Genomic DNA, 25,016 nt, shown 5'->3' on the forward strand with positions numbered 1-25,016 from the left:
GTGGTAAGTAAATGGTTAGGGGAACTTTAACCTAATTTCCACCATTTTTATTTTCTTTTAACATGTGTCCACTTTAAGGTTACATTTACCTCTAGTAATTTCAGCAATAAAAAGTTTGGGAATTGATAAGGAACATAATTTTATTATCCGTCGAAGGTTGTCTGTACGCTAAGCGCCAATTCGTTAGCTGGACTTCTAGCTCAAAATAACTAACATTTTATTTATATATTTTTTTTATTTGTTATGCATTTAAGTATTTCCCCCATTTAAATCGTTAATATGTGCTGGAAAACGCTACATTATGTGTTATATTGTTAAAAAAAGGTTTTAAAATTTTTAATAAATTTGAGGTCTATTTCCGTTTTATTAGACTGTACACAGAATGGGTGGTGGGGGTATGGAATTCTCCGCCCGCCGTTAGCTGGCGATAGCTGTCTTCACGATCGTTCGGCATGGCAAGATTGGCAAGGCAATGGTGAATCGAATCCGAATGGTTTTGTTTTGTTGGTAATGGTGTTACTTACTGGTGTGGTAAAGTTTGTCAGCGTTTGTCATCTCAGCAATTTTTAATTGTAAATTGTGAAATTAGTTTTAATTTAGTGACAATGGCTGTTCTAGCAGCAGCTCAGCTTTTAGACGAATTAATGGGGCGTAATAGAAATGTGGCTCCAAGTGAAAAGGCTAAAGAACTGAACTGGGAAGATCCCGACGTAAGTTGTTCATTATGGCGGAAGATGTCGCCCAGTTTTTGTAACCGAATTTATGCTAGCTTTCATTAAGTTATATTAGATTAAACAAATAGGTTTTTTAACTTACTCAACATCGTGTGTATTTTTATATTTATAGGAAACCTAGGGTATAGCCTATTAGGCCTATTTTAACATCGAAAATCAATCCCCTGTAGGCATGGGCAAGGATAGGCTAGGCCTAGGTCTACTAAAAATCATGAGTGGTAATAGGCTTAGAAACTATGCCTAGGCCTAATTGAGGTAGGTAGGCCAATTAGGTACCTACCAACATTTGATCAGTTTTCTATTGGACTAGGCCTTAGGTAGAGAAAGGCCAAATTAAGGACGATGGGTTCTCTGGAGGAAATTCCAAATGAAAAGTCAATTTCTGTTAAGTGGTAACAGTATTGTAGGCCTAATTCTCTTCGCCTTTTTTGTAGGCCTAGGCCTAGCCTATTTCTCTACATCTAGCCTAATGTCCACCTCTCAGTCAAGTTCAGGCTCCATTGGTCACAAAACTCAACTTAGAACACTTAAAAGTTTTAACGAAATACAGCGTCGATGTGTCTTGTGTCTATATGGACACAAGTTGAAGCTGGACAGCACAGTGGACTTCTTCATTGACAGCTTCAAACAAGCTCGAAGAAAGTTCCTCACTGTCCTTGGCGAGCAACGAAATCTCACTACTTAATCGAGCTTTTGTCAATGTATTGTCTCACCATCTTCATTTTTGTTGTTATTCAGTCTCATGCTAAGTTAACTTATTTTTCACTTTTTGCGTTTCATGATAGGCTATTTATTTACATATTTATTGTTAGGCCTATTGTTATTTATTGTTGATTTTTCTTTTGGTCTATTCATTGTCACAACACACAAATAACATGTTATAAGTTGGATATATATATGTTTGTTGATTATTTTTAAATGGCTCTGCTGTTGGTATGTTCTGTAATGTTAACCTTACCTAACTAACCAAACGATACATCGAATGAAACAATCGATTAATTGATATATTGATCGATATTTTCATTCGAATGAGTGTAGGCCCTAAAGTAAAGTGCAGCCTAAATAACTTATATGCTGGTTAGCTGTTTGCTGAGACTTTACACAGTAGGTTAACTTACAATCTACAGCTAAGTTAAGTTAGTGAAGCCACCTAACTTAAGACGGAAAAATTTAGTTAGCTTAGCGCAAAAATAAGGTGGGTTCCATTTCCACGTTACGTTTCAATCTGTGGCACACCATTTAAGTTACTTATGAACCATGCAGACGACTGTTACTAGTGGTACTTAGCCAAACTTTGTTTGATCGCACAGTTTATATTATAAATCTTTATTCATAGGCCCTATAATTTGATTTTATATATTTTTAGCACAAGCCCTTGACGTTACCTAGACTATTGCAATTAATAACTGAATGGTAGCCTAATAAGTTATAAAAGCTTTTGAATCTTTTGAGCCTAATATTTTTGTCTAAATACTTAACTTAAGTTTAGGCCTAATATCAGCGCTCAATTTGTATCCAATTTGGATGCATTTGGAGATATTAACAGAAGAGAGTATGGATCCTAAAGGAAAAAAAATTGTGCGTAAACTAAAACTGTTTTAATGTAAATAAACAATCTTAACATATATGGCCTATGGTACTACGGTACTGTTTATATTTTTGCTGTAAGATAATTTTTTCCATTTTCATAAGTTGTGTGGCTAGTGATGTAATTTTTTTAATCATCTTTCACCCACTTTTTCGATAGCGTGTTTAGCCTAATATTTATGACATGAAAAAAATAACATTTAACTTACTCGTATTCAGCATAAAATTCCGCACAGTTTAAATAGGTAGGCCTACCTTTAATTTGTGTTTTTTAATTAAATATTTGTACAGCTTTTCCAATTCTTCGTGTTTATTTGACTTTTCCGGGAAAAGGATAGTCATTTTTGAATTTTGGACATTATTTAAGTTAGCATCATAATAGTGTAGGTAGGCTACCATAACAAATACTATTTTAACATGACGTCTGATCGATATAATTACCTCATCTTTTTATTTTATTAAGCCTATGCAAACTAAATGTTTTTCTATATTGTTACATAACTCTGTAGCTAATTTAATAGGCCTCTGAAAAGTGCTTTTGTATCTGAATTCCACCAACCCAAAAGCTTAAATGTAGGCTACACTGAGCTACGTTGCTGTATACCCACTCTGACCGTTATTGGTGTATCGGGGAATGTTTTCGATGTTAGCCATTTCCGCTCCAGGGTGCTTCAAACCTGGCTATGCCACTGCAGTAAGCCCAATCACATACCCACCTCTATTGGTAATGGTAACTATTTAATCATTTCTATGTTAGCCTATTCAATTCAGAATTTATGCAGTCTATTCATTAAATTGTTTAAGATATCCTTTATCATATTGTTCTTGATGTTTAAGAGCTTAAATGAAAAAATATATTCTCCTAATTAAGCTTCATGTGCAAACCTTATTTGAATTCAAAACATGATCAATTTGCTTTACAGTACTGCAAATTTTACATGGTGAAGTTCTGTCCTCATGATCTCTTTGTCAACACACGGGCGGATCTTGGCGTTTGCTCCAAGGTACATGATGACGAGGCTAAGGCACTGTTCGATAAGTCAACCTCTTACAAGAAACAATCATACGAAGATGAATTCATTCGCTTCTCTCAGGCTATGCTGAACGAGGTGGAACGCAAAATAGTTAAAGGCAAGCAAAGGCTAGCTCTAATCGGAAATAAATCTGAACCCGTAAGTATAGACTGTTTTAGGAATTGTAGTCTTAAGTTGACCCGTTTCTTTTTTAATTGAATACTGGAATTAACACTCGAGGTGAGCCAATGAAATTTGTATAGCCTAACTTAATTATTACCAATGTCAAAACTAATAAGTTAGTTGGTTTAGTTAATATACGTTTTAGTTACGGTACTTGGCAAAGTTAATAAAATACTGTCTATAGATTTATAAAGATATTTGTCTTTTAAGTTAAACGAACTTGTTTGACTCAAGTTTTCATGATTTATGATCATTTAACTGCCTACTTATTCTTACCCTAACTCTAGGAAAGTCACTTTAAATCCAGGCCTAGGCCAAACAAAAAGCCAAAAGCCAAAGGAGGACAATATAGACACTTTTATGTCTGTTTTTTTTTTCTCTTGAGAACCCTAGGAAAGTTTAAATTACTTACCTACTTTATGCCTAGGCCTATACAAAATCAATAAGTCAAACAAAGTTGTGGCTATGCTTGAAGTGAGCTATTGTGTAGGCGTACCTAGTATTTGTTTAACTTATAAACCTTGTGGTCTTTATAAAAATAATGTAGCATAGGTTAATCTTTTTATTCGTTGAAACTAATAAAGCTATATTTTTGGTCTTTAAAACAATTTAGTCAAAATAGACCTATGTCTTGATGGGTTGTGGAAACGTGTTGAATTTGAATTTCTCCAGTGTTGTAGCCTAACTAAGTTATTTTTGCATGGTTGATCTTCAAAATGTTTTTGTTGGGTCAAGTAATTAGACATTGGGGGGGGGGTGATGGTAGACATTTTAGAAGTTACTGAGCCAACACGGCTCATATTACTAATCATTGTAGATAGGCTTTTATCTAATAAAGAAGCTAAGTGATTGGTCTGGCCGATTCCTTGTTTACATTCGAACTACTCAGCTGCTAAAAATCATCACAATAACCCTTTAAAAATGACTAGTTGTTACCCACGGGCTTCACCCCGTTTGACTTCATAGGTATTAATAAAGCACACCTGATTTTAATAAGGTAATAAGTTGAAAGAATAACAAAAAAATAAGTGCAGCTGAGGTATTTTTAACATTAGGTATATGGAAAGTTCCCTTTAGAAAGGAATTACTACCTTAAAGGGCAATTTATGAAATAATGGATAGTTTTGCGCAAGGTTTCTCGTCATGACAAACATTTTAAGTATATGGTTTATGGGGGTGTGACTTGTAGTTTTCCCAAAAGTTCATGGGTACTTTTGGTTTTATATATAGATTCAAATTCCAACTAAGGCCAGAGCTAAAGCAGAGTTATAGTTTTGCTGTGATGGTTTTTTGTCCTTAATAATGAATTGACAGAGTTCTGAGAATGATTTATTTTTCTATTGAACAGACACAAAAATAACTCCTGAATGAAATGCAATTCAATACTTAGAAAGTACATAGCCCATTTGGCTTAAATCTCAGAAACTAAACGTGTTTACCCTATGGATTAAAAATAATTTGAAGGTAAAATTGTTGTGACTTTATATCCCAATTGATAACCTTATTAGTCATTGTTGAAGTTTTTTTATTTTTGTATTGAACAAACTCAAAATTTGTTCACTGTTTCTTAAATTCACTATCATTTAACACCAGCTCAAGAAAAATCTTAATTTTGTCCTCTAAGCTATGTCACTCAATAACCATGTGTCGAGATATATTTTTTCATAAGTTGGTGCTGTTGCAGCCGTCGTCGCTCTCGCCGCAGCAAACACAGCGCAACCAGGAACAGATCGCGTTGTTGTCAAACAAGATCAACTCACTGGTGAGCGAGGCAGAGGCAGCCGGCATCGAGGGCAATGTGGAGCAAGCACAAGGCCTGATGAAGCTGTGCGACCAGCTGAAAGAGGAGAGGGAAGCTTTGCGAAAGCAGAATGACAACAGCCACTGGTCACAGGTACAGAATCGAAACATTATTTGGAACAAATTAAAACTAGGTGTAATTATGGTTAGCTCATTAAGGAAATAAATATTGGGTCTACATGGTACAATATTATTGGTACCAGTACTCATGTCAAATTATCAACTATTTCAGATAAAGTAAAAATATTAACATCTTAATTTACCAAACAGTAGGCCTACTAGACATGTTTGCTATCTGAACTTGTACATACTGTGTGAGTACCTATGTTAGTGTAATAATATCAGGAGGTTACTTGAACCACCAGAAGTTTTTTACCAGAGAGCCTAATGTAGTTAATTGAAAATCAATTATATCTACAATTTGAGCATGAAGTGCAAGGGTGTCCAGGTAAAATCAATTTAAAGAATGCAAATGTAATTGATTTTAAACTACTTATCTTCACATTAAAACTGCAATCTTATATTATCAGTTCGTTTGATGTTGACTGATTCTATTCGGCCACTACTGTACAAAGAAGGGATAGGTTAGGCTACATTAGTTTGAACTACTAGTTATTTGACTACATGATGAAGATCATGTAATCTATCCTTCTGCGTAGACAGCGGAAATGGCCGTGGCCCAACAGAAGCTGATGGAAGTGTGCGAGGTGTGTGGGGCATTCCTGATTGTTGGCGACAGTCAGTCTCGCATCGAAGACCACATGATGGGCAAGGTACACATGGGGTACAGCAAGCTACGGCGCACTGTGGATGAGATCATGGTTAGTGAGTGTTCTGGGTGAATCGTGTAAACTTAATGTTCTGTACAGACGGCCGAGATCGCAGCCGCACAAGAGAAACAGATGGAGGTGTGCGAGGTTTGCGGAGCATTCTTGATCGTCGGTGACGCTCAGTCAAGGATAGATGATCACCTGATGGGCAAACAACACGTCGGATTTGCTAGATTGCGAATGGCGTTGGAGGAAATTATGGTTAGTGGTAGCGGGTGGTAGTAGATGTAACGGTATGGTGAAGTTGACGGATTGAAATATTAATTTTGTTAGTAATTAGTATAGGTATAAATTTATTTTGACTTAATATTTGACAATTATTTCAGAATTCTACTTACATAAACACTAGAAATGGTGGTTTGTATTTCACATTATCTTAAACCTACAGAGTATGTACCCTGTTACTCGTGTTAGTTAGTTTTTATCTCATAATTTTTGTGGTTTTCTTATTTCAATAAGCTTGGTTAATTTATTAGAATCATAGACTAATGTGGACAGTATGTTGCATGAACAGGAAAATTTATGTCAAAGGTTTAGCGGACAATAGAGAAAGTATCTGATTCATTTGATGCCTATGGAAGTAGCTGAGGCAGATGACACAATCTTCTTGGCTTGTAGTAATAGGGAATGGAGGCAAATTTGAATGTTTTTGAGTTAACTGCCACACACCTAGGGATCTTTTTAAACTTGTATATTGTTATTGATCATAGAAAATATGAAGCATCATCCAATCAATGGTTATATAATAGCAGTTTTATAGTCACTTTAGAGGCTTTTTCACTTTGGGTCCATTCCTTGCTGCAAAGCACAGGTAAAAGATTTTAATTTGAAAATTTTGGAGAAAAAAAATTTAATCTAATACATTAAAATCAACTTTTATAAAAGCAAACACAACAGAAGATGTTATTAGTACGTTAGCAAGGTATTTAAAACCTTAACTCTTAATGTCTACATTAATTTTTTTTAAACAGAGTGAAAGAGCAAAACAACGAGATGAAAAGGAAAGGAGGAGAGATGAAGAGAGAAGAGAACGTCATAAGATGCGAGAAGAGGAAGAGAAAAAGAAAGAGAAAGATAGGGAAGAAAGAAGAAAGAAAAGGGAGGAAGAAGATCGAAGTAAAAAGCACAGGTTTGTACAAGTTTTTTGTTGTTGTTTGCAAAACGCATATATAAGGAAACAAATTAAAAAATGCTACACAAAACGATAAGGAATGAGAAAGGTAATGGATCTTAGAACCAGGAATGTTTACATTTAATAATTTTAATTGTTGTATTTTTGCGTGTTGCGGCCATATGGATTGTGTAATCTACTCTCTCTCTCACTCTGTCACAATGATCAGCTGGCCTGCTAATAAATACTGAACAATAAGGTTGTTAACATTATTTTATTTGATGCTGAATGTTTGTGTAGCACCAGGGATCACGCAAACCACAGAGACCGCGACTGGGACAGAGATGGACACGGACGCCACAGAGATGACCGTGGTAGCTCGTAAGTAACAGTTCTAACCTAACCTTTGTTTATTGCTTACTCTTACTCTCAGGGCCATATATTTCAGAGGTGATATTTGGCCGTTTTCGTTTTACTACAGCAGTTAAATTAAAAAATACCCCTCCGCAGCAAACCTGCAGACCTAGTGAACAGTCCTGATTTGATTCTCCTTTTTAAATAGCATTAGGTTTAACAAGTACCTAGGTTTGCTGCTATAGCGGTTTGGTGTAATACAGTGTTTTTTATTGGTATAAAATAAAGTAGTTGGTGAGGTGTGATCAATATACATATCCATAAATAAGCAAACTACAAAAGTTTACTTATTATCCATAAGAATAACATAGGAATTTTTAATTTAAAAACTTGTGTATTTTCTACATAACTGATAACCGCACAAAAACATGGTCACTAAAACTTTTTTCTTTTGCAGAAGATTATCCTCTAAACAGAGGAGTCATTCCCGGGACCGCCACCAGAGGGACAAAGAAAGAGATAGATCGAGACACGAGGACCGACGCAAAGGTGAGTCACTACAGGGTTAGGCCTGCCAACAATCATCTCATTGGCTTCTCAGTGTAGTACTTGCCAGTTGAATAATATTGAAAATAAGTTCAAATTTGTGTGATTCAGTTATATAGAATTTACTTCATCACACATCAGTATATAAATTTTACTTAAATGCATGTATTTGTAAAATGATTTTTAGGGAAGGCCAGGGTTATACTTTTAGTTTGGTGTGGGACTGATTCACATCACGAGATTTTTCTTTCTGCGAAACAAGGGAAACTTGTGTTTATTTTTAAAATCTTAAGTGTAAATTTTGCAAATTGTGATAAAGACAAAGAAATGGAATTTCACTCTATATTTATTCTATGTCAATATGACTGTAACATGTCAACATGTGACTGTTGTTACTATTTACTGTGATCACAGAGATATCATCGTCACCCGCCATAGTGGGCGAATCTTGAACCTCCTGATCATGATCATCATCATCACTCGTTTTCACGGCGAAATCACTAGGTTTCAACAAATCCTGAGATTGCATTTAATCCCACCCAAAGATCGGAAATTTATTTTTGCAAAATTTCAGGACCCATTCAACTCTAATGATTTTCTAATGTTCCAGAAAATGGGGAGCGGGAGCGAGACCGTGACAGGGACCGAGACCGAAGACGCCATTAGAGTCGGGTCAGTGTGGATTTGCTCAGGTAAGTGGCTTGGCTGACGGAGGGGAACACGTTGCAGGAACACTTGTAATATTTGTGTTCTGAACACTCTGGACCTGCAGCGTGTTCAAGTAACAATAAAATACTTTCTCATTTCAGGTGGAACCGTTAGAGGTAAGTGGTGATATTGGACCCTTCGGTGTCGGTATACGAGTCAAACATATATTTCAGACTCAAAAGAAAATCAATAGGTAAAAAGTTCAGCATTTTTGGTAGGAGACGAAATAGTATTACTTTTTGAGGGAAGGAATGGTTAGAAAACTTTTTATGTAGGGGATTGAAAGTTTTAGTCACGACCTTGTCGTGGTTACAAAATGATTCACATTTAAAAAGGGTAAACCCTAAAGTGTAACAATTTACAATCCTTTTCATTGCAGTGATAAATTCTATAAATTTATACAGTAGAACCTCTTTAATCCGAACTAATTGGGACTGGGGGTAGTTCGGACTATTGAATAGTTCGGATTACAGAACATATTGTTGTTTTTACATAACAATAGCTAGGGAAAAGTGGAAAATGCTTTATAAAGTAAAATACAGTGTTTATTTAATACAGTAGTAAACATTGGGAATAAACAGTACTGTACATTACAGTTGAAATAATTACGGTGCGTATATCAATAATACAGTATACAATAAAGAACTACTGCACTGTGTATAGAGTACAGCATTGAGGCGTTCGGATTAGTGGACGTTCGGATTACAGGGGTTCGGATTAAAGAGGTTCTACTGTAGTTGAAATGTATGTAATTACATGAACAAATAGGCCTACATATGTGCGATCATCAGATTTATATTGATCAATCCTTTGATAACGTGATGGGCAGTATCTCCTTTCTAGAGTTAGAAGGGATGGGTTTTAAAACCGTTTAGTGTCTTTGTCTTAAAAAAAAGTCAAAATTCAATATGTTTTCTAATCCTAAACAGTAACCCACCAATAACTTTTTCTAATGCCATTTAACATTATTTACATATCCATTGATTTCCAAATTGCAGTGTCTTTAAAAAAGTCAAAATTCAATATCTTTTCTAATCCTAAACAGTAACCCAACAATATCTTTTTCTAATGCCATTTAACATTACTTACATCCATTGATTTCCAAATTGCAGTGTGTTAAATGTAATTTAGACTTGGAAACTGCAATTATTCTTGCTCTACATTTTATATATTTATAGACTATGTCAATCCTGGATGGCAGTGTTGTCTTGTTAGTTATTTTTCTAAATTTACTAAGCACTGAACATGTTACTTATATTAGAGGGACTTAAATAAATTTCATTTATTACAATTTTATTATTGGACTAGGATTTATGACAGTGGATCTCTCCAAATATTTAAAGTTCATAAAAGGAACTTTATTACACGAAATCACAATTAATTTAAAAGTGGGTTTTAAATAATTAAAACCTTAACAGTGACATTTTTTTAGGAGAATAAGGTCTTGGATTCAATTCTAAAAGAACTTTTATTTTCACTGCCACTCTTATAATTTGAAAGCATGTTAAACTCAAGCTAAAGTAAGTTTATGATTTTTCTCTATAAATTTAATACTTTTTAAGTAAATATATGCCTACTTGCGTTATCATGTATATCTTTCTGAGACATTATTGCAAATCACCGCAAACAAAATATGTATTATTTTTAAACATTGAAGATTCAAAAAAGTAGTGGAGAAAAGAGTATCTTGATATAAAGTGATAATAGTTCTTACAAATCTGGTCCATCAAACATCTTCTGCTGCCATCCAGGATCGTTTAGCGTCCATTGCGCAAGATGATTCACATATTATTTGTGTCCTCAAGAAGTCGTGAGATTTGTACTTCTGTTCTACGACAGTCGCAGAAGTGCGCAAGTGATTGCAGATGATCGTCCGACCGGAATAATACCAGGTGACCAAAAATCAAAAAGTAAAAAAAATTTAAGATTTGCTAAGTCCGAAATAGTTCCATTGAGACAACCACTTGCAAAGTTGTGGTTCTTGAGTTTCCTAATATTACAATATCCCATTTCCTGTTGGATGTATGAGTGATTTATACTGAGATTTCTATTGTGTTCAACTTTTAGGAATTCATTTTAGACCCATGGACGCCAGAATGAAGAGGTCTTCGCTGCAGTAGATCAAGTTAGTTATTTATTTTCATGTGATGCAAGTAATTTGTCCAATGTTTGAATGTTTTTCATTGAAAACTCATAAAATGTTTTACTCTGAAAAGTAGTGTATGATTTGAATGAATTGTTAAAAAAGAATTGATTTCTAACCGAGTTGGTGTTTAAGTTGTGTGGGGTTTTCTCGAGTTATTGATGTAGATATTGATTGTTTTCTTGTAAATCATTGAGCCGTATTAATAAAGATGAGGTAAACCTTTTACTTGCGAAAATTCGAGCAAATCCTTCAATCTGTATTAATAAAAACTAAAGCAAAACCTTTTGCTTTAGAAGTAAAAGGTAATCTATAGAAATTTGAGGTTTTGCTCATGACTTGAGTAAATGGTTATTAATAAAACTCACCATTTACTTTTTCTTTGAAGTAAATCCTTCAAAAATGATGCATCTGATCAGTAGCAGATTATACGTTTAAGTAAAAGGTGTGTGGTGGTTTTAGTGTGGTGCTAAATTTTAGCGAATTTCCTAAATAGGGCAAAAGCTATTCCGTAGGTCTCATGGTAAGACCTAGACCCATGACCCATTTACTTTTCCGTTTTCAGGTCCCCAGAGGCCAAAAACCTCCTCCGTTCAAATTCATATACATGTTTGCCCGTTAGCACGATAACACGAGCAAAGGTGATCCGATTTTGGTTAAATTTGGTGAAAACGTGTAAACCTACATTTATTCTAAGGGATTCGCGAATCAGCATAATAGGATATGGAAACGATGGTTTATGAGCGGTTTTATAGGGTAATTGGATTTTAACATTTTTTACCCTAAAAACATAGATTTTAGCAACTTCTTTCCACGCCATTTTGTAGAGTTTAAAAAAACTATTAATTTAGTATATCAAAGCGATATTATACGCCTAATGGCTACGGAGAAAAAAAATGTAAATTTAAAATTTCCATGTTATTTTTTATGGAGACATTTTTAAACTGTTGTAACCTTTTTACCCTCCCTGTAGCAGTAAACCTAAGTACTCAGTTAAACTGAAGCTATTTAAATAGGGAATGGATGTGATATTGGAGACATTTTAAGGTACATCCAATCAGGCAAATGGAAATTTACTTAGTCTGCAGGTTTGCTGTGGCGGGAGTATTTTGTTTACCTCCTACAAAGCTATCAACATTTCAATAAAAACACACCTCAACACCTTCTTTGAATCAGCAAACCTACGTACTCATTAAAATTAATATTATTTAAATAGGAAATAAATCTGACAATTTTCAGGGAATATTTTAGAAGAAATCCAGCCAGAAAAGGAAATTTATTTAGTCTGCATCTGCGGCGAGGGTTTCTGTGGTTATACAGTTCTGAATGCTATCTACAAAGTGCCAAATAACATATGTTTAGTATTCATTTGTTTATGTTGTGTTTGTAAATATTTACAAAACTAATCACAAAGCATATATGATGATTTCTATAAACAAATTTATTATGTACCCGACTAACTATTATCATCAACCAAATTCTATGTCTAGAAAGGGGTTAAGATTCTAGGGGTAAAATCCGGGGTAAAATTCCGGCCCACACACTCTAGATTTTATAATTTAGTTTGTTATGATTAAATTTAAAGCCAGATGCAAAACCATTACACGGAGTTGGCACAGTTAAGCCTTCGAGGGATATCAGTAGACAAAAATAGACAGGATCAGACGTGTAACATGTGATGTTCCTAAAGAACCATTTACTTCCGAGCAGAAGGATTTGCTCGGAAGTAAAAGGTAATCATTATTAATACGGTTTGAAGGATATGCTTTTACTTTTACCTTTTACTAGAAGCAAATGCTTTTGCTTCATACCTTTTCCTTTTGAGCATATCCTTCTTTTTATTAATACGGCTCATTGTATCCACTACTATCAGAGGTTTGTCACTATTAAAGAAGTGTTGAGTTTTCAATAAAGACTTTCAATCCTCTATAGATATCAACTCTGTTCATAAGGATTTGCTTTCGACAGGTATTCCTTAAGTTCTTTTAACGTTGTTATTTATTTTTTCTACTTAAAAATCAAGATAATTTATACTATACAACTTCAATCCGTATAACAAAAGCAGATTTTTTTTAAATTGTGATTAAAATTCTTGCCTTTTATAGTTTTCTGTTCATTGATATTATGGAGGTTATGTCACTAATGGGATGGATAAAGTTCATAATAGAAATATTATCTGTTTATTATGTTGAAGTTATATCTACTGACTACTGGCTTTATAGCTGACAAGATTTCCTAACCTCATTTAATTTTCTTTTTATTATCTTTGACATTTTTTCTGACTGGGAGGAAATATTTTTGACATGTCAAAGAAAAGCGAAAGCAAATCCAGACAGAGCCGAGGGGCCGGAAGACTGATCTACAGACCTTCGAGACTCAGGTATTTGACTTGTTCTCTTTGTTGGCTGTTGGTGGAACTAGGCTGATTTGGTACATTGGCTGATTACAGGTGGGCCAAGCGTTGAGGCGAAGAACAACTTCTCAATGTCCAGGTGACTTCTGTTTGTGTCTAGAATAGGAAATAGACATTTAAATTCAATTATAAATGTGTGTATATAGGCTTTTTAACGTTTTAATTCGATCATCTTTGTATTTCTTTTCTACATAACTGTTTCTTGTGTTTGGAAAAATAAAACCAATATTTTTACCATAGATAACTTTGGGTGTATTCCAATTGTATTTAATTTTTCTTTGAGGCAATCAGTTTTGTTCCACTGGTGGAGTGTCAATAAATTCTTCATTTGTAAAAAAACAGAGTTTTTATGTAGTGAGGAGAAAATTAAGTATTAACTCCCTCAATTTCATCTAATAACCATAGAAAAGAAATCAATTTTCGTATAAAGAATTCTCAGCAAATCTGTTTTTTATCTTGAGGAGGATGTTAACTATTTATAAATCTAAAATCTATTTAAAGACCCCATCTAAATTTCAACTACAAGTCATTTCGTTGGTTTAATTTCCAAAACTTGATCTTGAACCAAACGTAAACATTTATTTCTTGGTTCTCTCAGTTAATTATTAGCCTCCTGTCAGTGAAATATTCCAGTTTCTAGTTTTATGTTTAAGGGTTCTTTTCTCATTTTTAACATTTAAAATTTGATATTTAGAAAAATAGTCTTATCTCCTAAGCCTATAGCTAATTTGCATTTTTTTATTTAGAGTTGAATTATTATCTTTATTAACGATTAAAGTCAGTTAAATTGCTTTAAAAATTCACTCTAGGCCACTAACACTTTTATTATTCTTGATTTCAATTATTTTTTTTAACTGTTAAACTCATCTGTAATAACACATGGTAGAAAAGAACCCAACACAATATGTAATAGTACAAACCTAGAATAGTTCTCTTCAAGGAAGATCCATCCATTCCGAGAGATTTAGAACTTCACATCTTGGACATCGCTCCAGTGCCTTTTAGGTAAATCCATTTGATTATGGTTATTTGTAACTTAAATTATAAGTTCCACTTACGATTGTTTCGCCCCAGGGTAGTGTCTAAATAAATCAGTGTTCATGTCTGTTGTGTTTTGGTTTAATTTATTCCTCTATCAATCAAAAATGTCACCACCAAACGCTTAAGTAGGAAAACATTACTACAGTATGGAAATAGCTATTTGTATAACTAGTGTGCAAAGTTTGCTGCACGTGAGAGAAATGTTAATGCACAAGCCGTAGGCGAGTGTAGAAAGTTTTCGACTGCAGCAAAGGCAGTTTGCACTCGTGTTACACATTATGTTTTCCCTACAGTTACCATAATTCATATGAATAATTAGTCTTTCAAACACTGTACCACTTGTTTTTAGTTTAGGTAAGATCCAATTATTGAACGAAATGGGAAGCGCTGCACCAGCTGATCGTAGTCGTAATATCTTTAAGTGTAGGGAAAGTAAATTAAAGAAACGCTTGACATATATTTGCGCTTATACTTTTACTCACAAGACGGTAAATCATTCGCCTTTTGGGTCTGATGATGATTGGAGTGTCCAATTGAAATCGATCACCACTTACCATCTTTTATGTATATTTACTGTCTTGTGAGTAACAGTATAAGTGTAAATCAAGAAGTTATTTATCTTTACATGTTACCAACTTATTTTCAATCGTACACAGATAATGTGTATAATAAAAGCACACTGTTTAGTGTTGTTTGGTTGGAATACTGGTGTGCGCCAAAGTAAGACTTTCTGTACTAAGATCTGTGCAAGGAAGCCCACTTTGTTGACTGTAGAAAAAGGCAATTTGCACTCAAGTTACACATTGTATTTTTCCTACAGTTATTATGAAGCATAGAAATAAAGGTTAGGTTATTCAAGCGTTGAACGAAACGGGAAACACTGCAACAGCTGTTTGTAGTCGAAGTAAGTGTTGCCACATTCTTTTCAAACACTCAAGTATAACAAGCCCAATAAAAGCACGCTGTTATGTTTTTTTGTTTTTTTTTTATACTGGTGTGTTGCAAAAGTAAGTAAATGCAGCAATCAGCAACATTCTGTACTATTATTAGTGCAAGAAAGCCCACTTTGTCAGGTGACTGTGGGAAAACGTTACACTCACAACTGATATTAGAAAGAGGTAAGAACCATAAACATCTTTTGGAAAATGTATGTATAATATAAACAAGATGTATAAAGTAATCACTTTTTGACGATCTGTATAACATCTTCGTCCGCCATTGTGTGTTGGAGACCAACTCTTTGTGGGGAGTATTTGGTGCTCGTGCCCTGAAACATCAAGCATCTCTGTAAGGGCACAGTTAAAGTAGACAGTTTGGGACACAACCGCATTGTTGAACCATCAGAAAACTGGTGACATTTCTGTGTTAAAGCAATCAATATTCAAGGAAAACTAAGATTAAACTGGGAAGTTGCAGTTAAAAAAAATAGGAACACTATGGTATTTATTGCAAAGTTTATCATGAACATACAGAAATTGCACCATACAAATTTGATTAGCTTACAGGTTATGAATATAGTTTTTCGAACAATAATTTATGTTACTGCCAAGTGGTAGGGATGTTAAATTACTATTAACCCTCCGAGTGTCCATAGTTTAGGCCTTAATGTCCGCCTATTTTTGGCGCATTTGCAAGGTTTTATTAAAACGGATCTGAGAAGCTTAAAACAATGTTAATTCTACTGTTCTATATACCATTTTATTTGGAAAATCATGGGCTTCAATATTATACATAAAACATAAGGAACATTTGTTTCAAAAAAAATTTTTAGGTAAAAAAAATTTAGGAAAATTTTCAAAAAAAATAAGTTCACGCTCAATGAAATTGTATAAATTATAGGCCTATAAATATTTGAAAATAGCCACTTTGTTCTAAATTTTATGAGGATTACAAATATATAATAATATAAGGAAGTAGATTTGCAAATAAATAAGTTATGGACAAAAAACAGATTTCAGTACATAGCGTTTAGCTAAGAATGCATAGCCTAACCATAGCTAGGAATCTGGCTGATAATTTACATCAATATCGCTACCTACTTCTTCAGGATCATCAACCAGCCCTTCAAAATCACTTAAATCTTCTTATAATGCACCACGTATATCACTACTTTTGATTTTTAACACTAAAACAATGATAAACGTAATAAAACACATCAGTCATCGGTCCGAGGGTAACCTAGCTGCTTACAAATAAGCACGTCAGCTGTCTGCTACAATTACGATCGGCTCGGAGAACATAAAGCGCTTAGAGACAGACCTCTGGAGAAAGCGTAGAATATAACGAAAAGAACCATACCTAACTCGATCCAGTTCAATCCGATTCAGTCAGTCATAGAGCCTTCGCCGTAAACGATGTTCGTGCGTCGAAAAATCGATGTGTGACACTACACAAAGTGTGTCGCGCGTCGATTTTTCGACGAGTGACGCTCGGAGGGTTAAATAAATACAGTAGAACCCCCCCGTTAACCGAATTCGGGTGTTCCATAAGATAATAAAGGGCTAAAATATAAGTGATACGTAATGTCAATAGATAGATAAAGAACGTTTAACTGTAATGTTGGGGTCTTTTACAAGAGACTAATACCTGTAGACACTGTCTTGTGATATTTACACTGAAAATTGTCCGAGTGAAAAAGTAAAACTCACCTAACTGTAGTTTACTGAGTGCGTGTATTTTTACTGAGCAGCAATCGAAAAAATTAAGCAGCTATTCAAACAGCAAGTGAGTAATAATGAGAACTAGGCCAAGGGGTAGCTTTAATTGCAGAGCTGTTTATTTATTTCCATAACACCTTTTGTGTAAGGTTCGAAAATGTCAATTTGCAATACACTACATGTATTTATTTATTCAATAAGTTAACTTATTTACCGGGGTACCAAATTCTTTACCGGGTGCATTTGTCATGCTGTTGGCCTAGTCATGTTTGGAGTTGCCTTCAAGGTATTTACATTATTATATTTTGCCGGAATCTATTGTAACTCATGTTATTTAATGATGAATAAAGATTTGGTTTGATTTGAAAAATACTATGCTAACAACCACACCACAAAAGAAACTCCCAACCAATTACTGTACCACTATTCTTCACAAGTAGGCCTATTGAGCCAATTTCAATGTTTGGTTTGAACTACATTGCCCTAACCTTTGATTATCACTACAATTGTTCCAATTTCTAATATTTTTAGCTTTTCCCCCCGAAGAACGTAAGTCGCTCTCAGATTTTGGTGTTGCGATCTAGCCACACAAGATGCAGTCTTTTTACCTTCCCTGTCTCATAAAGCCATAAGTGTATTGTCTAGAAAGTGTATAATCATTGGAAACACTCACCCAGACAAGAGCGTACTTGAACTGAGCCGCAAGTGTTCGGTGTATAGAGTGGCAGACATGTTCTACCGTGACACCGCGCCGCAGGATCAATCCATCGTCAAAGTCTGGCGGCTGTCCCGGCTTCTTGGTGTACACTCGTATTAGAGCTAGCTCCTCCCATAGCGATTCCAGCAAATAGTCTAGGTTGAGCTTCATGTTGCAACTGTAAGATATTTTGTCACTTCACATCTTCAAACAAGGTTCTTTCCAGCTGGAGTGTTTGTTAAAACAATCTTAATAGCTAAGGAAATTAATTTTTTGATATCCTAATTATAATAGAGACAACGAACCGCTGATCGGCATATCGTGTGATCTTGAACTAGACATACCAAACAATGTTGCTACCAAACATGTGTACTCACCGTGACTGATCAAATCAATCTAGAGTTTCTGTGTGAAGTGCAACTATTTATCAGCCTGTGTCTTTTGTTCAGTGTAAAATTTTATTGTTAACAAATTCTAGGATAAAATGTACTTAAAGATGTGGCCATCACCACAAATCGTAGTTAAACCCAACCCCAAAGGATCTTTCAAGATGATTGAATAATTACTCAATTATTTAATACCAAAAAATACCCCTACCACAGCAAACTTGCAGACTAAGCAAATTTAATTTGGATTTTTACCGAGATACTTCTTTAAGCGTGTCAAATTCATTCCATACTAGTGTACCTGTTGCTCGAATTCGAGCAATTTTTTTTATTTTGAGCCTATATCAAATTGTCCAGGATTTCTCGCTCTTTTCCATTGTAATTATTACACCAACCCAAGTTTCGTCTACAGATGCAATATGCCAAAGAATATCACCCACGTACAATCTCCAAGAAGTGGTAAAAAAGACAGAAACCAACCCATACAATAGATGATATAAGTTAACTCCATAACAAATAATTTTAAAAGTTACTGTGATATTAGGATTTTCCACTGATTTGGTAATAGAACATTATATTGCAAAACATGACACGATGCAGAAGAAAATCAATTTTAAAATCAGAAAAATCCATTGCAAATACTGTACTTCATTTTGACAAATTCAATAAATCACAATTTAAATATTAACAGCTGTTGCATTAAAAAGTAGTGTAGAATTATGCATATGGTCGTAATGTAAACAAATCTGAAGAGGCAACTTTAAAGGCTTCTGGGGCAGAGCCCCAAGGAAATTTACATCGTTTCTATTTTGAGGGCTCACCTACAGACCAATACCTTTCTTTAGACACTCCTACCAAGTTTCTACGCCCAGCCGTTCTCTCAAATTAGTTGTGACAAAAACGTCGTTTTCCTCCATAAGAATAACATGGGATGGGAATTTAAAGGCCACTGGGGCAGAGCCCCGAGGGAATTCTCCATGTTTCTCTTTTGATGGCTCATCTACAGACCAGGACCTTTCTTTAGACATTCCTACCGAGTTTCTACGCCCAGCCGTTCTCCCAAAATAGCTGTCACAAAGAAAAACAGTTTCAAATTAATATATAGATTTCAAATGGGCATTAGGTTTCATGAGTACCTAGGATTTCATGATGGAATGGCCTCTGGATCGTCTGAATTCAGTCAGTCACAACTTACCCTCAGCGGGCACCGTACTACCTGTTTTGTTACAGTCTGGTAAACCAGTTTAAAATGTATTGTTTTGCGTTATTTGTCGTGTTATTTATATACTTATAAACTTTTTATGAACTCCAACCTGAGGAATATTCTATGATTACAGTACTTGACTATCTTCAGGCCTGATGATGTGCTCCATCCGAAGCACGAAACAGCTGTAGTCATACGAGCTACATAGGATCGTTTTGGACAGTATCAAGGTGATATAAACCCCTATACAAACTTAGGATTGCTCCGAGTTATGGGGTTCAACACAAAATATACCATGAGTGTGTTATATAGTATAACAGAGGCTGCTTTTTTGGCCTCTGGAGACTTCAAAATTAATAAGTATATCGATCCCTGTCTAAGTTTTACTGTGTACGGTATTAGCTACAAATTTGCTAAAAAATCAAATACATTTAACTTTTTAAAAACTTGGAACTTCGGAATCTTGAACAAGAACACATCTTTCAGAATCAGAATCAGTTTTTTTTTCAATCGGTCTCTCATTACTATATCTCACCTGACAACGACCGAGTGTGGTTGTCTCGCCAATCTGTCCACTTCCTCCATGCTAATCTGATCTATCTTGTTGTAGACATACAAACAAGGTAGGTACACTCGATTGGCGCTGATCACATCTATCAGCTCGTCTGCCGTTGCGTCTTCCCTGAACAACACCTCTGCATTGAAGATCTTATACTCGTGCAAGATCATCTGGACCAGTTTCTCGTCAATCTTGGTCAGTGGACATGTCGAGTTGAATGCTATTCCTCCACCTTTTTTCACCTGAATTTGTAACAATATTATTCAGTTATAAACAATTTTAAGAAGGCAAAAAAATTTTATTACTTGAGGTTGTTTCAAATCACTGATTAACTGCGGAGGGGTGCAAGGCTCAACTAATGTGTGAGGCACCAACGAAGACAAAAATAGGAAAATAAGACGTAGATCATAGTTTCTTCTGGGGCAGAAGTATGGAATTTACAGCAAAGAATGTAACTGGTACAACCTGGATGAATGATACATAGAGCGCTATTAAAGGTGAAACAAAATAGGATGAAATTAAGATTTCAAGATTTCTATTTCACCATAGGTTAACAAAGATAGTGAATTTGACATTTGTCAGCGAGTTGTTAAATCTAAATATAAATCTGTCTATTTTGTTCATCTCTTATCAGAAGAGGAGAGTTGAAGACAGGTAAAGACATATACTGACTGACCTTTGTAAATAAATGTAGTAAATACCCATCTCAAACGTACAATGATTGGAAAAATAAAGATAAACAATTCCTGCTGTCCTCAACCATTGGGCTTTAAATAAATGGCCCTTGTTAATGAATCAGCCACTCTTAATATTAAAGCTACACAAGGCATCTCACTCCATTCAACACTCATTATTTACTTAATGATTAAAATATGGACCTAGGTGGAATCCACATCTCAATTGGTAATATAATAATGATACTACATAGGCCCCTACCTTAAAGTAAATGTTGGGCTTCTCTTTGTTCAGCCTGATTCCCACACTTTCCAGTTCTTTCTCCAACAAGGCTCGTTGAACGTCTTGTTTGGTTGCGTCCAGCATCATGAGCACCAGATCAGCTGTTCGAGCTACTGCGATGACCTAAACAAGAAAACCATTAGATTATAAAGCTGAAGGTGATCTTAAACGAAGGGTAAATAGAGCCTTTAGAGCATTTGATATTTAAAATAAAGTAAGAAGAACAATACGATACTTAGATGATAGGCTTCCAATGTAACAGCAGATTGTCATATCTAGGTCTTCGAGTGATGACTGCGTCATTGAATAAGCAAGTTTAATTTTTGTGTAGTCTCGAGTCACTTAATATTAAAAAAGAGGTTAATTTATGGTGGGTAAGCCTCTGGATGGTAAATTGCAATATAAAAATGGTTTATGTTACCTTTTTGCATCAAACGATCATTGTGAAGTTAGCCTCAACTACAGCTGTTTCATGTCCCTAGGGCACATCTTCAGGATGTCAGAAGAACGTTAGATAAAAAGCGCATTCATCCGTGGATGAATTTGTCGAGATATATATGTCTATTAAACACAAAGTACACAAAAAACAACATTTAAATTACACAAATTTACAAACTTGGCCAAGGGACGAACACACGAGACAGGCGCCAGTGGATGTTGCGTCATGAACATGTAAACCTAGTACATTAATGCATAATAACTAGGGCTAAAAAAGATCAATATCAATGATTCCCTAGCCTATCAAATATGCCAACCTGTCTTCCTCTTCCTTTGCCTTGCGATGCACCTTCAATGATTCCTGGCAGATCGAGCAGCTGTATGTTGGCACCCTTGTACTCAATTACGCCCGGGATACACGTCAGTGTTGTAAACTCGTACGATGCTGCCTCCGACTCAGTGTGCGTCAAGGTAGACAACAGGGTTGACTGAAAAAACCAACAGGTTTGGAGTTTGACCTTTGACATTTATAGTACTATACATCATTCAATACTATAAAGTTGTTGCCAATTGTAGAATAAAAAATGGCAGTGTGTGCAGATATAAAATACCGATTTCTGTTGAATATTTAAACTTACTCAAAGGTCTTTTAGCTGTCTGTTGATTTGTGTTGTTTGTTAGTGTGGTAGACAGGACTGATCAACAGCCAAGCAGGCTAAGGCGTTCATGCTCGGAGACAGTACTATTAGCAGAGGGTGGGCATTTTGTTCCGTATAGACAAAAAAAATTAAGTTATATTGAAATGAAACTGTTCTTAACCAACCTAACATAGGCAGCCAAACTTGCTGTAAACTTACCATTTCAAAATTCTGTTTGATATTCCCCATAGGCCTATGCCTTTTCTGTTATCAAACGGAATTTTGAGATGGTACCGCAAGTTTGTTCAGTCATTTTAGTTTAGACAGTTTAATTTCTTAATCCATATACCGGTATATTATTTTTGACTAAACAAGATCAGTTGTTAATTTATAATTTAAATGCGATTGAATATACCTATTAAAACAGAAGGAATATGGATCGTAAAGGAAAAAAAATACTGTATCGATAACTTATATCTTAAAAAATCATCACTAATAATGAACGTTCCCCTTAACAGGAAAGTACCTAGTTCACAGCTTAATGATCTTATTGGCTAGGCTATATAAAATCAAATTGATTTAGCTTACTTTACCGACTGAAGGGAAGCCTATTAAAGCTACACGAGCGTCTCCAGATTTCAAGACATCAAATCCCTCTCCTTTCTCAGATTTTTTTGAGGGTTCTAGCAACTGAGCTCTATACTTAGCAAGCTTTGCCTTCAATACTCCAAGATGGTATTCAGTAGCTGAAACATTTCATTATTTTTACTAAAATAAAAATACTAGCACCACCTGTCAAGGCTTTCCTCAATAAGTAGGGCCTAGGGCCTATGTTAGAGATGTGACTAGTGTGTGTAGTGAAGTTAAACTCTTCATTTCTAGGAGATATCCAAGAATACCTTTTACGCACCTTAAAAAAATCTTTTAAGTTAACTTACCTAAAGATGAAAGAAAGTCCAGAAATACCGATTTTGAGGGTAGAAGGTGTGTGGGCTGTTGTAGCTCAAACACTAGCTGTATTGAAATAATATGATAAAGTTCTGGGAAGGTGACGTCGTCCTGTAATCCAGATACTTGGAGGTCATGAATTGTGGGAATTTATAGAGGATACACTGTGGATAAGGTACTCCCTGGTGTGGATTAACGTCCGTACTAGTGAGTACTACGGCTATCCGCAGTTAGTACTATCCTGATAATTAGACCAATTCGTTAATACTAAGGCAAGAATGTGGTTTGGATTTCACTATAAACTGTAGGTCCCTAAGTTGCCATTGGCTGTTTGGACTATTAATTAACAGCTGTGTCTAAGGAATATGTCGGCCTTAGTCACTAACAAGACTACAAGATCGCGCCACTCATCCTTCACTCATATTTGAGTTTAAATATGCACATAGTGGCGTCCCCGTCTTAAATAATTGATATAATTGAATCGAAGCAATAATAACTGTAATGTTCAAGACAATCAAGCAAGACGTCTTCTTCTCATGCCAACTTGACTCGAAACTTTGGTCACATTGTTCTTAAATACAGTATTAGATAGGCCTAGGCCACTAGATTTTTGTGGCTTTAGAAAACCTAACCTACAATTTTGAGGTAAATTGTGTTTATTTGTTGTGCGTTATAAATTCAGTAAAATAAAGTAGGTACGTTTTAAATCATTGAAAAATTACACAGGGCCCTAACTGTGAGTTGCTTATTTATAAGAAAAATAGTAAGTTGATCTGCAGTTATATTTAGGGGTTAGGTTAATTTGTTTAACTTAGTATGCTACTTTACCTTTGTTTTTTTGAGTCCGAGCAATTTCTTTTTCTATTTCAGATATTTTTTCTAATATACCCATTGTTTTAAAAGCTTAACTTGGCAAATGGTGTTAGTTACACTTCAATAACAGGCTCTAAAATAAAAACATCTTCAAAATGTCACGTTTGTTTCTTTTCTTCTGCTGAGAAGAGAGTGAGAACAGAGAAGTACAAAAATAGGAGGGTTGCGTTGCGGCTGCGAACTCGAACGGAACGAACTGCGGCGCGGCGATCCCCGGGCGACCGGCGGACACGGATTGGGCAGGAGTGCTGCAGGTTGCAAGCAATCTAATCTGACGACAGGGACAGGATCTGCGTGCTGTGTTTTGTTTTGATCGATGGGATGGGAAGTGCGAAGTTGAAGTTAGTTGCGTTGCAGCATTGACTTTATATCTGTTGCAGTATCAAACAAACAGCTGTTAAAAAAATTAAACATATTTAAAGACTGAAGATGTATTTTTGAACCATGTTGTTTACTTCATGAAACTGCTGTGCTTTCGTTGTTTCGAACGATCGTTGTCCATGAATATTTATTTATTATGAGACCAAATAAAGCTTTCTGTTCTTTATCGTGGTTTCGTACATAAAACCTGATATTACACCTGCTACATTGTTTTTTTGTCACAAAACGTATGTAATTTTGTAAAAATAATTCAAGGAAGAAAAGATATTGCAACTTTCCTTCTACAAAAATATCATTGTTACTCTCACCACTTACCCATGATAAAGGCTCATTGACAAGCTTATGGGAGAAAGTAACTTATTTGTCAGATTAGATTGCTGATATCGTTTAGGTGGCTGTATTTTACCCAAGGCCGCCTTTTACTCCAGGCAGCGGCATTCGAAGTGGCAACGTCGCAAGTAGGGTTGTAACAGCTGTTTTGTTTGGAAGCAGCTAATGGTATTTGTGTATTTACGAAAGCTGAAAGCTTGTTTACTGGACGATGAAAGTTAATTGGCTCTGCCTTAATGTACAGATATATATTTTTCAATTCATATTGTTTTAAATTTTAATTTAAACGAATAATACGCGAATTAATGAATGGGTCTCACCTGTCTGCCATGTTATCTTATGGGACGTCTGACACTAAACAACACCACTTGCAACGTTGCCAATTCTACCAGGCCGCGGCCTGGAGTTAGAGGTGGCCGTTATTTACCTTTTTAGGTGGCCAAGGTGGTACCGGCACCACCAAACTGGAATTGAATTGGTAACAC

At 35.2% G+C, this 25,016-nt stretch overlaps 2 protein-coding genes across 5 annotated transcripts; one reads left to right on the forward strand and one right to left on the reverse strand.

Moving 5' to 3' along the window:
- Nucleotides 1-515: 515 nt before the first annotated feature.
- On the forward strand, nucleotides 516-14,527 carry LOC129000075 (luc7-like protein 3). 4 transcript variants are annotated; one of them, XM_054426950.1, is made up of 9 exons: nucleotides 516-710; nucleotides 3,245-3,493; nucleotides 5,202-5,411; nucleotides 5,977-6,138; nucleotides 7,119-7,276; nucleotides 7,559-7,639; nucleotides 8,070-8,161; nucleotides 8,769-8,850; nucleotides 13,459-14,527. In XM_054426950.1, the coding sequence occupies exons 1-8, from the start codon at nucleotides 606-608 to the stop codon at nucleotides 8,822-8,824; spliced, it is 1,113 nt and encodes a 370-aa protein (XP_054282925.1). In that variant the 5' UTR covers nucleotides 516-605; the 3' UTR covers nucleotides 8,825-8,850; nucleotides 13,459-14,527. The 4 variants fall into 4 exon arrangements, with proteins under 4 accessions (XP_054282925.1, XP_054282923.1, XP_054282926.1 ...); XM_054426948.1 differs by lacking the exon at nucleotides 5,977-6,138 and adding an exon at nucleotides 6,187-6,348; XM_054426951.1 differs by lacking the exon at nucleotides 5,977-6,138 and adding an exon at nucleotides 6,187-6,348 and having other exon boundaries at nucleotides 8,073-8,161.
- Nucleotides 14,528-15,599: 1,072 nt separating this feature from the next.
- Nucleotides 15,600-23,961, reverse strand: LOC129000074 (developmentally-regulated GTP-binding protein 2-like). The gene is made up of 7 exons (XM_054426947.1): nucleotides 23,776-23,961; nucleotides 22,588-22,745; nucleotides 21,679-21,849; nucleotides 20,903-21,046; nucleotides 19,943-20,208; nucleotides 17,794-17,995; nucleotides 15,600-15,730 (listed from the first exon to the last, which is right to left on the reverse strand). The coding sequence occupies exons 1-7, from the start codon at nucleotides 23,837-23,839 to the stop codon at nucleotides 15,644-15,646; spliced, it is 1,092 nt and encodes a 363-aa protein (XP_054282922.1). The 5' UTR covers nucleotides 23,840-23,961; the 3' UTR covers nucleotides 15,600-15,643.
- Between the last annotated feature and the right edge of the window lie 1,055 nt (nucleotides 23,962-25,016).

The sequence above is a fragment of the Macrosteles quadrilineatus genome, unplaced genomic scaffold (genome assembly GCF_028750875.1).
Source record: "Macrosteles quadrilineatus isolate MER2022 unplaced genomic scaffold, UCM_ALF_1.0 Scaffold_8__2_contigs__length_117827958, whole genome shotgun sequence".
Classification (NCBI taxonomy): Eukaryota; Metazoa; Arthropoda; class Insecta; order Hemiptera; family Cicadellidae; genus Macrosteles; species Macrosteles quadrilineatus.